The 15,339-nt window shown below is 38.4% G+C and overlaps 1 protein-coding gene across 1 annotated transcript; it reads right to left on the reverse strand.

The window, feature by feature from the left end:
- Positions 1 to 13,117: 13,117 nt before the first annotated feature.
- On the reverse strand, positions 13,118 to 13,363 carry LOC306667654 (metallothionein-like; the record flags this gene model as incomplete). Its single annotated transcript, XM_079150391.1, has 1 exon — positions 13,118 to 13,363. The coding sequence occupies exon 1, from the start codon at positions 13,313 to 13,315 to the stop codon at positions 13,118 to 13,120; it is 198 nt and encodes a 65-aa protein (XP_079006517.1). The 5' UTR covers positions 13,316 to 13,363.
- Positions 13,364 to 15,339: the final 1,976 nt, after the last annotated feature.

Consider the following 15,339-nt stretch of genomic DNA (forward strand, 5'->3'; position numbering starts at 1 on the left):
TATGCAGCCATAAAGAAAAATGACATGTCATTTGTAGGAAAACTGATGGGCCTTTAGAGCATTATGTTAAGCAAAATGTATCAAAATCAGATGGTCAAGGTTCCTATGTTTTCCCTCATATGGAAGCTAGGGAGGAAAAGGAAAAGAAAGGTGTGTGTGGCAGGGGTGTGTCTCATGAACATCAAAGGGAGATCAGTAGCATAAAATAAAGGGATAAGGGCAGGTGGGGAAAGGGAAAGGGGAAATACTACTGGGGAATGATATTGGTCAAATTTATTGTTATATTGTGCACATGTATAAGTATGTAACAACAAATCCCACCGTTATATACAACTATAATCTTCAATATAAAATATGAAAAAAATCTTAATAATCAAACAATACAGAAACCATACAAAAGATTCAATCAGTGCTAGGGATGTGTCTCGGTGGTAGAGCACTCCCCTAGCACATGTGAGGCCCTGGGTTCCATCTGCAACACCACAAAAAAATAACATAAAGGGGTATTGTGTCCACCTGCAACTAAATATACATATCATCCCAGCTAGGCGTGTAGCTCAGTGGTAGAGCTGCTTGCCTAGCACTAAAATTTTAAAAAATTTAAAACAACAGATTCAGTTATTTAACAAACACTTGAGCACCTACAATATGCCAGACTAGATAGGAAGATGCAAAGTCTAACTCAGAAGGCAGCAATGACAATACCTACGGTGATTATAAAGCATGTAGATGCTGAAGTGGAAGTAAGGATACTAGTTAGAGGGAGTACAAGCCAATGTCAATGAGAATGGTGAAGTACAGATGGACTTGAAAACTGATAAACAAGACTTGGTTACCAAGAATATTGGGAAAAATAAGTCAAGGATGACTGAATTTTCTAGTGGAGGAATAAAGAAGAATAAGGATGAAAGAAGGGACTAAAAATGTATCATTTTAATGATTGCCCAGTAAGGAAGGCATTTGAATTAAAATTTTAAAAGAATTCCATTGCAAAGGATTATTAAGGGTCTAATTGGTCACTTAATAAGTTTGCAGATAGGCAGCTACCTTTATTGGTTCAACTACTCAAGAACAGTAGAGCCCCTATGTGCCACTGCCAGTAATATCAGTTGCTAAGGAGGCTAAGGCAGGAGTAAATCCAAATGTGAGGCCAGCCTGGCCAATTCAGTAAGACTCTCTCTTAAAATAAAATGAAAAGGGAAAGTAACTTAGTGGTAGAGCACACGTCTAGTGAGTACAAGGCTATGGGTTCATATCCCCAGTGCAAAAAAAAAAAAAAAAGAAAAGCAACGCCATCAATTCTGAGATTCTCTAGAGGTAGCAAGATGGTGGCAGCAGTTTTACCCTTTCCATCGTACAAGGCAGGACGATGGGGAGTTTTTTTTGTTGTTTTGCTTTGCTTTTGTTTTGTTTTCAGGAAAGTAAAAGCTTTCTCATTCCCCCACCTCAACAGATTTCCACATACATCTCCTAGTCTAGAACTACAATGTGACCACATGTAGCTGCAAGCACTTCATTTTTCCAAGTTTTAGCACAAGTCTACAAGGAAAAAAAAAAAAAGCACTAGGAATGAATATTGTGTTCAATAGTTTGTTGGTTAATATTGAAGGCATCCCTTCTTAACAATTAAGACACTGAGGACTGCCAGGACATATTGATGTTTCTAGGGTAGAGCTTCTTTGAAAGAAGCTAATCTTTTGGCACGTTATTATCTTAACTAGGCAAAGAACAGGCTGAACATTTATCCTCAAATATGTGTACTTGTTTGCAATCCAGTATCTCAAGGTTTCCATCCCCTTTAAAAAAAAAAAAAAAAAGTATCAGAGGGGACTGGAATGGAACAATGAGGAAGAAGGGACCAGTATACAGAAGGCTGACTCATTGTTCAGTGTTTTTTTTGCAACTACCACCACAGAAGAACTACAGGATACTTGACACCATCAACTCAGGGGTCTACTGAAACACCTAAATCCTTTTACAGATTTTTTTTTTTTTTTTTTTTTTTTGGCAGTGCTGGGGATTGAACCCAGGGTCTTGTGCTTGCAAAGCAAGCACTCTACCAACTGAGCTATCTCCCCAGTCCCCATTTACAGTTCTTGCCTCTCAGCTTGGAAAACTTTGAAAAAAATCACAACTTGTTACACAGTCCACTTTAGGGAGATCATAAATCAGTATTTTCTGACATACACACAGATTTTTTGGAATGTAGAGCACCTTCCTTATAATCTATATTCCAAATTAAACACATGACATCATTTCAAATATTCTTTTTCAGTTAACAAGGCATGTTTTCATTTAATTGTCAGTGGCCATGCAGTGAGTGTGTGTGTGTGTGGGGAGGGGGCTGGCCCAAAAAATAGTGAAGATAAACAATGGTAAATTTGACTAGTCAAAAGTTCTCATTTTAACAATATTTTAACCATCAAAAATCCTAAGTCAGACATGATGGCATGCACGGATAATCCCAGTTACTCAGAGTCTCTTTCTCCCTTTTTTGCATGCTAACATCCAATTTCTTTTGATTACACTCTCACCCTTTCTATTATCTAAAACTTCTATATATTCTTTTCTTATCCCATTAACAGCCACATTTTACATCCCTCTGCATCCTCTTTGTCCTCCATTAGAAACTGCAGACCTTACTGCAAATCTGTTGGTTTTACTGAAGATAATATTTGAAATCATTCTGTTTATTATGACAATTTTGTTATGGTCCTCATAGGGGCTATTTGGTCTAGGATTGCATAGTGTCTGAATTGGGCACTGCTAATATTGATCTCCCCTTGAAGAAAGGGTTTTGGAAATTTATAGGGCCACTATAAGCCTATAGGGGGAAATCAGCAATACCCCAGATCTGCACTGCTAGAGGGGAAGATACATGAACAACATGAAAAAACAAGGGAAGAAAGTGATCTGAACAAATCTAGATTCTATATTAATAGAATCCAATGACAGTATGTAAGAAGAAATGTCAGAAAAGGACTTCAGATTATATATGATTAAGATGATTCGTGAAGCAAAGGATGAGATAAGAGAGCAAATGCAGGCAATGAATGATAATACCAATAAGCTGAAAGAGCAACTGCAGGAAGCAAAAGATCATTTCAACAAAGAGATAGAGATTCTAAAAAAAAAAAAAAAAAAAAAAAAAAAAAAAAAAAAAAAGACCAAATGGAAATCCTTGAAATGAAGGAAACAATAAACCAAATAAAAAACTCAATGGAAAGCATCACCAAAAGACTAGATCACTTGGAAGACAGAACCTCAGACAATGAAGACAAAATAGTTAATCTTAAAAATAAAGTTGTCCAAACAGAGAAGATGGTAAGAAATCATGAACAGAACCTCCAAGATCTATGGGACATCATGAAAAAACCAAATTTAAGAATTATTGGGATTGAGGAAGGCACAGAGATACAAATCAAAGGAATGAACAACCCATTCAATGAAATATCAGAAAATTTCCCAAACCTGAAGAATGAAATGGAAAATCAAATACAAGAGGCTTACAGGACACCAAATGCACAAAATCACAACAGATCCACACCAAGGCACATTATAATGAAAATGCCTAACATTCAAAATAAAGATAGGATTTTGAAGACTGTAAGAGAAAAGCATCAGATTACATATAGGGGGAAACCAATATGGATATCAGCAGATTTCTCAGCCCAGACTCTAAAAGCTAGAACAGCCTGGAACAACGTATTTCAAGCTCTGAAAGAACATGGTTGCCAACCAAGAATCCTATAACCAGCAAAACTAACCTTCAGTTTTGAAGAGGAAATAAAATCCTTCCATGATAAACAAAAGTTAAAAGAATTTACAAATAGAAAGCCTGCACTACAGAATGTTCTCAACAAAATATTCCATGAGGAGGAAATGAAAAACAACACTGTAGGTCAGCAAAGGGAGGAACTACCTTAGAGAAAAACCACTCAAAGGAGAAACCAAGCCAACTTAAAAACCAAAAATAAGCCAAATGACTGGGAATACAAATCATATCTCAATAATAACCCTGAACGTTAATGGCCTAAACTCATCAATCAAAAGGCATAGACTGGCAGAATGGATTAAAAAGAAAGACCCAACAATATGCTGCCTGCAAGAGACTCATCTCATAGAAAAAGACATCCACAGACTAAAGGTGAAAGGATGGGAAAAAACCTACCACACACGTGGACTCAGTAAAAAAGTGGGGTTTCCATCCTTATATCAGATAAAGTGGACTTCAAGCCAAAGTTAGTCAGAAGGGATAAAGAAGGACATTTCATACTGCTTAAGGGAACCATAAATCAGGAAGACATAACAATAGTAAATATTTATGCCCCAAACATAAATCACATAGACCACAACACAATAATTCTGGGTGACTTCAATGCACCGCTGTCACCACTAGATAGATCTTCCAAACAAAGTCCAACCAAAGAAACCATAGAACTCAATAATACAATCAATAACCTAGACTTAATAGACATTATAGAATATTCCATCCATCAACGAGCAGATTCACTTTCTTCTCAGCAGCACATGGAAACTTCTCGAAAATAGACCATATGTTATGCCACAAAGCAGCCCTTAGGAAATGAAAAAAAAAAAAAAAAAAAAAAAGATACTGCCTTGTGTTCTATCAGATCATAATGGAATGAGAATAGAAATCAATGACAAAATAAAAAAAAGAAATTACTCCAAAACCTAGAGACTAAATAATATGCTATTGAATGAAATATGGATAACAGAAAACATCAGGGAAGAGATTAAAAAAAAATTCTTAGAGGTCAATGAGAATGACGATACAACATATCAAAATCTCTGGGACATCATGAAAGTGGTACTAAGAGGAAAATTCATTGCATGGAGCGCATTCCAGAAAAGAATGAAAAGTCAACAACCAAACGACCTAATATTACAGCTCAGAGCCCTAGAAAAAGAAGAACAGAATAACAGCAAAAGTAGTAGAAGACAGGAAATAATTAAAATCAGAGCTGAAATCAATGAAATTGAAACAAAAGAAACAATTCAAAAAATTCACAAAACAAAAAGTTTGTTCTTTGAGAAAGTAAACAAAATAGACAAACCCTTAGCCACACTAAGAAAGAAAAGGAGAGAGAAAACTCAAATTACTAAAATTTGTGATGAAGAAGGAAATATCACGACAGACACCACTGAGATACAAAACATAATGAGAAGCTACTTTGAAAATCTGTATTCCAACAAAATAGAAAGTACCGAAGACATTGACAAATTTCTAGAGATATATGCTCCTCCCAAACTGAAACAGGAGGACATACACAATTTAAACAGATCAATATCAAGCAATGAAATAGAAGAAGCCATTAAAAAACTACCACCCAAGAAAAGCCCAGGACCAGACGGATTCTCACCTGAGTTCTACAAGACCTTCAAAGAAGAACTCATTCCAATACTTCTCAAAGTATTCCAGGAAATAGAAAAGGAGGGTACCCTACCAAACTCATTCTATGAAGCTAATATCACCCTCATACCCAAACCAGGCAAAGACACATTAAGGAAAGAAAATTTTAGACCAATATCCTTGATGAATATAGATGCAAAGATCCTTAACAAAATATTGGCAAACCGTATCCAAAAACATATTAAGAAAATTGTGCACCACGATCAAGTGGGGTTCATCCCTGGAATGCAAGGATGGTTTAACATCTGTAAATCAATAAACGTAATCCATCAGGTCAATAGACTTAAGGATAAGAATCATATGGTTATTTCAATTGATGCAGAAAAAGCGTTCGACAAAATACAACACTCCTTTATGCTGAAAACACTAGGAAAAAATAGGGATAGTAGGAACATACCTGAACATTGTAAAAGCTATTCATGCTAAGCCCATGGCCATCATCATTCTTAATGGAGAAAAACTGAAACCATTCCCTTTAAAAATGCGAACAAGACAGGGATGTCCTCTTTCACCACTTCTATTCAACATTGTCCTCGAAACTCTAGCCAGAACAATTAGCAGACCAAAGAAATTAAAGGGATACGAATAGGAAAAGAGGAACTTAAGTTGTCACTATTTGCGGATGACATGATTCTATATTTAGAGGATCCAAGAAGCTCCTCCAGAAAACTTCTAGACCTCATCAATGAATTCAGCAAAATAGCAGGTTATAAAATCAACACACATAAATCTAAAGCATTTTTACACGCAAGCAACGAAACAGCTGAAAGGGAAATGAGGAAAACAACTCCATTTGCAATAGCCTCAAAAAAAAAAAAAAAAAAAATACTTGGGAATCAATCTAACCAAAGAGGTAAAAGATCTCTACAATGAAAACTACAAAACATTGAAGAAAGAAATTAAGGAAGACCTTAGAAGATGGAAAGATCTCCCATGTTCTTGGATAGGCAGAATTAATATTGTCAAAATGGCCATACTACCAAAAGTGCTATACAGATTCAATGCAATTCCAATTAAAATCCCAATGACGTACCTTATAGAAATAGAGCAAGCTATCATGAAATTCATCTAGAAGAATAAGAAACCCAGAATAGCTAAAGCAATCCTTAGCAGGAAGAATCAAACAGGGGGTATCACAATATCAAAACTTCAACTATACAACAAAGCAATAGTAACAAAAATGGCATGGTATTGGCACCATAATAGACAGGTAGATCAATGGTACAGAATAGAGGACACAGACACAAACCCAAATAAATACAATTTTCTCATACTAGACAAAGGGGCCAAAAATATGCAATGGAGAAAAGATAGCCTGTTCAACAAATGGTGCTGGGAAAACTGGAAATCCATATGCAACAAAATGAAACTAAACCCCTATCTCTCACCCTGCACAAAAATCAACTCACAATGGATCAAGGACCTCGGAATCAGACCAGAGACCCTGCATCTTGTAGAAGAAAAAGTAGGTCCAAATCTTCAACGTGTTGGCTTAGGATCAGACTTCCTTAACAGGACTCCCATAGCACAAGAAATAAAAGCAAGAATCAATAACTGGGATAGATTCAAAGTAAATAGCTTTCTCTCAGCAAAGGAAACTATCAGCAATGCAAAGAGAGAGCCTACAGAGTGGGAGAATATCTTTGCCACTCATACTTCAGATAGAGCACTAATTTCCAGAATATATAAAGAACTCAGAAAACTCTACATCAAGAATACAAATAACCCAAGCAACAAATGGGCTAAAGAAATGAACAGACGCTTCACAGAAGATCTACAAGCAATCAACAAACATGAAAAAATGTTCACCATCTTTAGTAATAAGAGAAATGCAAATCAAAACTACAGTAAGATTCCATCTCACCCCAATTAGAATGGCGACTATCAAGAATACAAGCAACAATAGGTGTTGGAGAGGATGTGGGGGAAAAAGTACACTCATACACTGCTGGGAGGGCTGCAAATTAGTGCAACCGCTCTGGAAAGCAGTGTGGAGATTCATTAGAAAACTTGGAATGGACCCACCATCTGACCCAGCTATCCCACTCCTTGGCCTATACCCAAAGGACTTAAAATCAGCATACTACAGAGATACAGCCACATCAATGTTCATAGCTGCTCAATTCACAATAGCCAGACTGTGGAACCAACCTAGATGTCCTTCAATTGATGAATGGATAAAGAGACAGTGGTATATATATACAATGGAATATTATTCAGCTATAAAGAATAATAAAATTATGGCATTTGCAGGCAAATGGATGAAATTGGAGAATATCATGCTAAGTGAGATAAGCCAATCTCAAAAATCCAAAAGGTGAATGATCTCATAATGTGATGACACATAATGGGGGGTGGGAGAGGGGCAAGAATGGAGGAAGGAGGGACTGTATAGAGGGAAAAGAGGGGTGGGAGGGGTGGGGGGAAGGAAAAAATAACGGAATGTATCAAACCTCATTACCCTATGTGAATGTATAATTACACAAATGGTATGCTGTTACTCCACGTACAAACAGAAACAACATGTATCCCATTTGTTTACAATAAAAATAAATTTAAAAAAATAGACAAAGTGTTAAAAAAAAAAAAAAAAAAAGCCTAAGGTGGGAGGATCTCACATTTAAGACCCACCTGGGCAACACTGTCTCAAAAACATTTTTTTTTTTTTTTTAAAGGTTGGGAATATAGCTCAGGGATAGAGTGCTTGTCTAGTATGTGTGTACTGGCTCAATCCCCAGTACTAAAAATAAATAAACTGCAATAAACAAAGAAACAAATGTACCATTCACTAACTATTTGATCCTGGCAAGTTATTTAATCTCTCTGAAACTGGGAGATTAAAAAAATGGTCATTTAATACCTTACTATTATATGAGGGTTCAAGAGATGTAAATGAAGTACACAGAACATACTAGTGACTTAATAACACTTCTTTATATTATATGTTTTATCCATGTTAAATATAGAGGACTAGGGGTATTCAGTAAAAGAGCATTTGCCTAACATATGTGAGGCCCTGGGTTTAAGCAAGAACAAAAAACAATACACACACACACACATGTTAAATATAGCATTACCATATGATCCAGCAATTCCACTCGTAGGTATATACCCCTGGGAATTGAAAGTGGGGATGTGAGTAGATATTTGTACACCAACATTCATAGCAGTATTATTCATGATAGCCAAAAAGTAGAAACTTTGGATGGAAACTTTTGAATGGATGAAAAAAGGGTGGCATACACATTGGAATATTACTGAAATGCAACAGAATATTGTGCAGATTTTAGATTTTTTTGTTTGCTTGTTTGTTTTTTGGTGCTGATATGGGTCTTGAAGATCAGGAATGGGTCCTCCTCCTTTTCCTGGTGTTGAAGATAAACACTGGAGAAACACCAAGGCAAGCATAGGAAGCAGCAAGTTTTGTTTAAGAAAGGGACAGAGCTAGTGGAAGTGTGTCCTGCTCTTCTATAGACCCCAGAACCCTCTCCTTCTCTTTTCTTCTAAGAGCAGGAAGGAGCAGTCCAGGTAATCATTTGTGTTCTGGAAGTGCTTAGCAACCCGTGTAGCAGGGACGTGTGATCTTTTCTTTGATAACCAGCCCTCATCTTCTCCACCCCCATCATTCATTACCTACACTGACTGCCAGGCCTTTGGGCCCCCTGCCTCAGTTTGTTGAGGAATGTGACATTTCCTGTCCCCTAGGGCCAGGCAGGGATGCATACAGGCTGCTTTTTGGTGAAGAAAGCACGTGGGGAGTCAATATAGGGGGCTCATTTTATAGAATTATTTTTGTAACCTCATGTTCCCACCATCTTCATCTATTTATCCCCTTACAGTACCAGGCATTGAACCCAAGAGTACTTTATCACTGAGCCACATCCCCATCACTTTTTATTTTTTTACTTTGGTGAGACAGGGTCTCACTAAGTTGCTAAGGGCCTCTCTCAATTGCTAGGACTGGCTTTGAACTCACGATTCTCCCGCCTCAGCCTCCAGAGCTCCTGGGATTACAGGCATGTGCCACCATGCCTGGTTATTATGTAGATTTTAAACAGAAAAAATTATGAGCTCTGCTACAACATGCACTTTGAAGACATGCTGAGTGACATAAGCTAAAAACAAAAAGGCAAAGATGGAGTGATTCCATTTATATCAGGCATACAGAACAGTCAAGTTCATTGTGACAGAGCACAATGGTGGTTGCCAGGGCCTTGCAGGAGGGAGATGGGCAGTTACTTTAGTATACAGAGTTTCAGTTTGGGAAGAAGAAAATGTCCTGGAGACAGAGGTGATAATGGCTGCACAACAATGTGAATATACTTAATACCACCGAATGCTACACATAAAATTGCTAAATTGTAAATTTTAATGTTGTTACTTTTTCATCCCCAGCCCTTTTTATTTTTTATTTTGAAACAGTTTCTCCCTAAGTTGCTGAGAAGGCCTCCAACTTGGGATCCTCCTGCCTCAGTGTCACAAATCACTCCAAAATATGCCACTTTAGCATGTGGATTATTTTAAACTAAAAGCACTTTTTTTTCTTTCTTTCTTTTTTTTTTATTTTTTTTTCGTGCATGGACTTGAACCCAGGGAGCACCTAACCACTGAGCCACCTTCCTAACCCTTTTAATTTTGAGACAAGGGCTCACTAAGTTGCTTAGGGCCTCACAAGGTTGCTGAGGCTGGCCGCAAACTTGCAATCCTCCTGCCTCAGCCCCAATGAACTGCTGGGATTACAGGTGGGTGCTCTTGGGCCCAGCTAAACTAAAAAAGCACTTGAAAAACAACAGGCAGAAAGGCATTCTGACAACTCTTTTTCTTCCTGAGGGCAGGAGACAAAACTTCCATTTGAAAAATGACCTCCCTATACCAGAAGGAAAAAAAAAAAAGCATTCTTATCATCAGAGATGGGGAGTCCAGAATGAGGGCATTCTGTACCAACAGACCTTGTTAAGATATGTTATTTTCCTTTAGACTTCCCATTCATTTTAACTACTTTCCCACAATTGCCTCTTTGTTCAACCTAACATTTAAGCACTTAAGATTTTACCACTTTTTTGGATTTTCATTTTTTTTTAAAAATGGGGACTCCCATTTTTATGTAAAAATTTTCTGCTAAGTCTATTTAATTTTCAGAGCCTGCTGGAGATCCATAGCAGTTAAAGTTTTCCCTCTTCTACATGTATTTTGCCACATTTTTTAAAAATATGTTTTTTTGGTGCTAGAAATCAAAGTTAGGGCCTCATGTGTGCTAAGCAAGCACTTTACCACTGAGTTATGTAACTGCAGCCCCAAGATCAACATTTTATATTCCACATGCATGAGATTGTGCACTAATTGTCTTTATTTGCCTGGCTTATTTCATTTAATGTCCTCCAGTTCCATTTATGTTGTTGCAAAAGATAGGATTTCATTCATCTTCGTGGTTGAACAGTGCGCTGTCGTGTATATATACATCACATTTGCTGTATCAACTCATCAGTTAATGGGTACTTAGGTCCACTCCATTTCTTGGCTATTGTGAACAGTGGTACAATGAACAGGAAGTGCAGATGTCTTTTTGGCATACTAATTTCATTGCCTTTAGAAATATATCCAAGAATGGGATCGCTGGATCAAATGGTAGTTTTATTTTTACTTTTTTGAGGAACCTCTATATTATTTTCCATAATGGCTGTACTTACATTCCCCCAAGCAGTGTGCAGGGGTTCCCTTTTCTCAATATGCTCAATAGCACTTCTTACCTTTTAGTTTTTTTTGTTTTGTTTTGTTTTTGTTTTTGTTTTTGTTTTTGTTTTTTTGGTACTTGGAAGTCCAAGTACTAAAATAGACGCCCCCCAAAGGAAAATTATGCTGGAGTTGGGTTCCTACCTCCTGTGGCAGAGTACATGCTTTACCACTGAGCTACATCCCCAGCACTTTTTATTTTGAGACAGTCTTGCTAATATGCTGAAGCTGGCCTTGAACCTGTGATCCTCCTGCCTCAGATTCCTGAGTAGCTGGGATTACAGCATGTATCACTGTGCCTGACTAGTCTTTTTGGAAGTAGCCATTCTTACAGGAATGAGGTGATATCTCATAGTTTTGATTTGCATTTCTCTGGTGAATTAGTGATTTTTTTTTTTTCCGAATACCTGTTGTCCATTTGTATGTCTTCATTTGAGAAGTGTTTATTTAGGTTTATTGCCCATTTTAAAATCAGGTCATTTGTTTTTGCAATTGAGTTTTTAATTTGTTCATTGCTTTTGTTTTTGCGATACTGGGGATTGAACCCAGGGGTATTCTGCTAAGCTATATCCCCAGTCCTTTTTATTTTTTATATTGTCAGGGTCTTGCTAAGTTGCTGAAGCTGGCCTCAAACTTGTGATCCTCTTGTTTCAGCCTCCCGAGTTGCTGGGTTTACAGGTATGTGTTATCAGTTTTTCATATCAAAGTCATGGTTTATATGCCATGTTTACAATATTAGAGAATTCTGAATTTGTCTGAATAATTACTCTTACCAGTGAGTTTTATACCGTCCCATGTTTTCTTCTTAGTCATTAATGTTGCTTTCTTTAGTCTGAAGAACTCAGTTTAGCATTTCTTCTGGGACAGGCCTGGTGGAGATATATTCTCTCAGTTCTTGTATGAGACTGTGTTTTCTTATACATTTCTAAACGACAATTTTGCTGGACACAGTATTCTTGGTTGGGAAGATTTTTTTTCCTTCAGTACTGAGAAAATCTCATGACATTCTCCCCTGACCAACAAAGTTCCTGCTGAGAATTCTGGTGTCAAGTAAATGGTACATACTTGTGTGTCTTTTCTTTTTTTGTACCAGGGATTGAACCCAGGGGTGCTTAAGTACCGAACCATATCTCCAGTCCTTTTTATTTTTTATTTAGAGACAGGGTCTTGTTAAGTTGCTTAGGGCCTCACTAAGTGCTGAGGTTGGCTTTGAACTTGTGATCCTCCTGCCTCAGCCTCCCGAGCTGCTGGGATTACAGGCATGCACCACCATGCCTGGCTTGTGCATCATTTTTTCTGGTTTTCTTGCTGTTTTGAGAATATTTTATTTTTATCTTTCACCTTTGACAGCATGATCATAAATTTTGGAGTAGACCTGATTGAGTTAGACCTGACTGGTGACCTTTGCCCTTCCTTTATCTGGGTATTTATATCTTTCTCAAGGTTTTCAAAGTTTTCTGATGTTATTTCTTTGAATAAGCTTTTTACCCTTTTGTCATTCTCAAGTCAATCTTCAACCCCAATAACCCAAATATTTGCTTTTCCAATATGGTCTCAAAGTTTTCAAAATCTTTCTTCATTCCTCTTCATTCTTCTTTCATCACTTCTGCCTGTGGATTTTCAGATAGTTTGTCTTCCAGCTCATCAATTCTTTCTTCTGTTTCATCTATCCTGCTGTTGATGCCTTATGTCACATTTTCAATTTCTTATAGTGTATTTTTCTTTCTCTTTTGTGTGTTTGTGGGGGAGGATAGTGGAGATTGAACCCAGGAGCATTCTGCCACTGAGCTACATTCCTAGAACTATTTATTTATTTATTGGATGAGTTCATTGTCAAATATTTCATATAAATGTAAATGAAATGAAATATTTCATATAAATGGGTGAGGGGTGTATGAAAAAATTCCAGGATTGCACCCATCACTCTATTTACACGTGGGAGCAGGGCTCTCCTCACGTCAGGCTCCAGGCACAGCAGGTGTACTTATCTAATGCCCCTTTGCAGACACAGCCCTGGGTGCACTTGGCAGAGTCCGGGTGGCAGCAAGAGCAGCAGCTTTTCTTGCAGGAGATGCCTCTGCACTCTTTGCATTTGCAGGAACCAGCACAGGTGCAGGAGCCACTACTGGTGCAGAAGCATTTGGGGTCCATTTTGAGCCCTGGTGAAGCTGGAGGTCCAAAGCAACAGGTGCAGAGGCAGGTGAGATGCTGGAAGGCATATTCTTTATTTTTTAATTCTGAGATAGGGTCCTGCTAAGTTGCCGGAGCTGTTCTTGAACTTGAGATACTCCTGCCTCAGCCTCCTGAGTCCCTGGAATTGTAGACATGCACCACTGTGCCTGACTTTTTTAGTGTATTTGGTGGGGCGGGGTACCCGGGATTGAACTCATGAGCGCTTGACCTCTGAGCCACATCCACAGCCCTATTTTGTATTTTATTTAGAGACAGGGTCTCACTGAATTGATTAGTGCCTCATTTTTGCTGAGACTGGCTTTGAACTTGTGATCCTCCTGCCTTAGCCTCCTGAGCCACTGGGATTATAGGCATGCGCCACCATGCCCAGCTCTTCTACTGTATTTTTAAGCTCAAAGACTTCTTTCATTTTTCTTTTCCTTCTCCTCCTTCATCTTATTCTGTGTGTGTGGTGCTGGGGTTGGGACCCAGGGCCTCCAGCATGCGAGGTACATTGAGTTACATCCCTGGCTCTGAAATTTAAAAATTCCTTACATCTATTGGTTAAGATTCTGTGTTAGAGTATTGAATCATTTCTCCAAGCTCTCTTGAAACTCATTGAGTTTCCTTAAAAGCACTGTTTAAGTTCTCCATCTGAGAGTTCTCCCATACTGATTACTATCTAGTCAATTTTAAGCATTTTATTTTGATTGGTAGGGAAGGTCATAATTTCCTGAAAGCTCTTTATGCTTGTTGGTGCATGGTATTATCTGAGCACTGAAAGATTAGATATTTACTCCAGTCTTCCTAATCAGGCTTTGTTTGTGCCTATCTTTCCAGAAATTCTGAGCAGCCTACTTATTTTCTCAGAGCATGTAGTCACTTTCTCCATGTCAGCACTGTAGGGTGTACAAGTCCTGGTTTGCCAGCAGTCCATCGTTTTGATGTGTTGTCACTTTTTCAACACTAGAGGGCAATTTCAAGCTCAGGTTTGTCCCCAATGCACAGTGGTGTGTTGCTCAGTATAAGCCAGGGGAACACCTAGAAAATGTAGTGAGTCCATCCTCAGAGTACTCTAATACTCAACCTGGGACTAGGGTAAACCCAAACACCTCATCCGTAGGCAGGCACTGTGAGATTCTATGTAGCTCTGAGCAGAATCACTGTGGATGGACTAGCTCCAGGCTCCAGTGCCATGCCCCTCACCAATGCCAACCCTGACCCCTGCCAAGACCAGCACAGCACCGAGAAAGATCAAGACTCAGGGTTATATGGACTGCTACTGCGAAGGTGGACTCATGGCCCCAGACTGCTACAACCAACCACAGGTGAATCTGACCAGAATAGGAGCCTGATGGCCTGAGGCCATGTGTCTTCCTGACACTAGGGAAGAATGCATTTTCTTACATTTTTATTGCTAAAGAAGCCCTCAAGTAGCTGGGCCCAGTGGGGCATGCCTGTAATCCCAGCTACTCGGGAGGCTTAAAAATCACAAGTTCAAGGTCAGCCTTCGCAACTGAGAACCTGTCTCAAAATAAGAAACAAAAAGTGCTGGGAGTGCCAGGAATGTAGTCCAGTGGTAGAGTACTTGTCTAGTATGTACCATGTCCTGGATTTGATCCTCAGCACCACAAAAAAGAGAGCATGTAGCAGGGTTGGGATGTAACTCAGTGGGTGGCTATCCCTGATTTTAATCCCCAGTACTTCAATAATAATAATAATAATAATAATAATAATAATAATAATAATAAAGCTCTCAAGTGAGATTTAGTATCCAAAAAACAAAAAGTTGGCTTATACTCCTATAATACAAATACCACCATTAGTAGAATTTCATGGTAGCTTCTCAGAAACTTGCTGAATTGCCCAGGATGGTCTCCAACTTGTGATCCTCCTACCCCAGCTTTCCAAGTAGCAGGAATCACAGGCATGCACCACCTGTGCCTGGCAATGAAGTCTTAATGGTATAACCTGACTTTCCATCTCTAACCTGTGCTGTCTTC

This window comes from Sciurus vulgaris (genome assembly GCF_902686455.1).
Source record: "Sciurus vulgaris genome assembly, chromosome: 8".
Taxonomy (NCBI): Eukaryota; Metazoa; Chordata; class Mammalia; order Rodentia; family Sciuridae; genus Sciurus; species Sciurus vulgaris.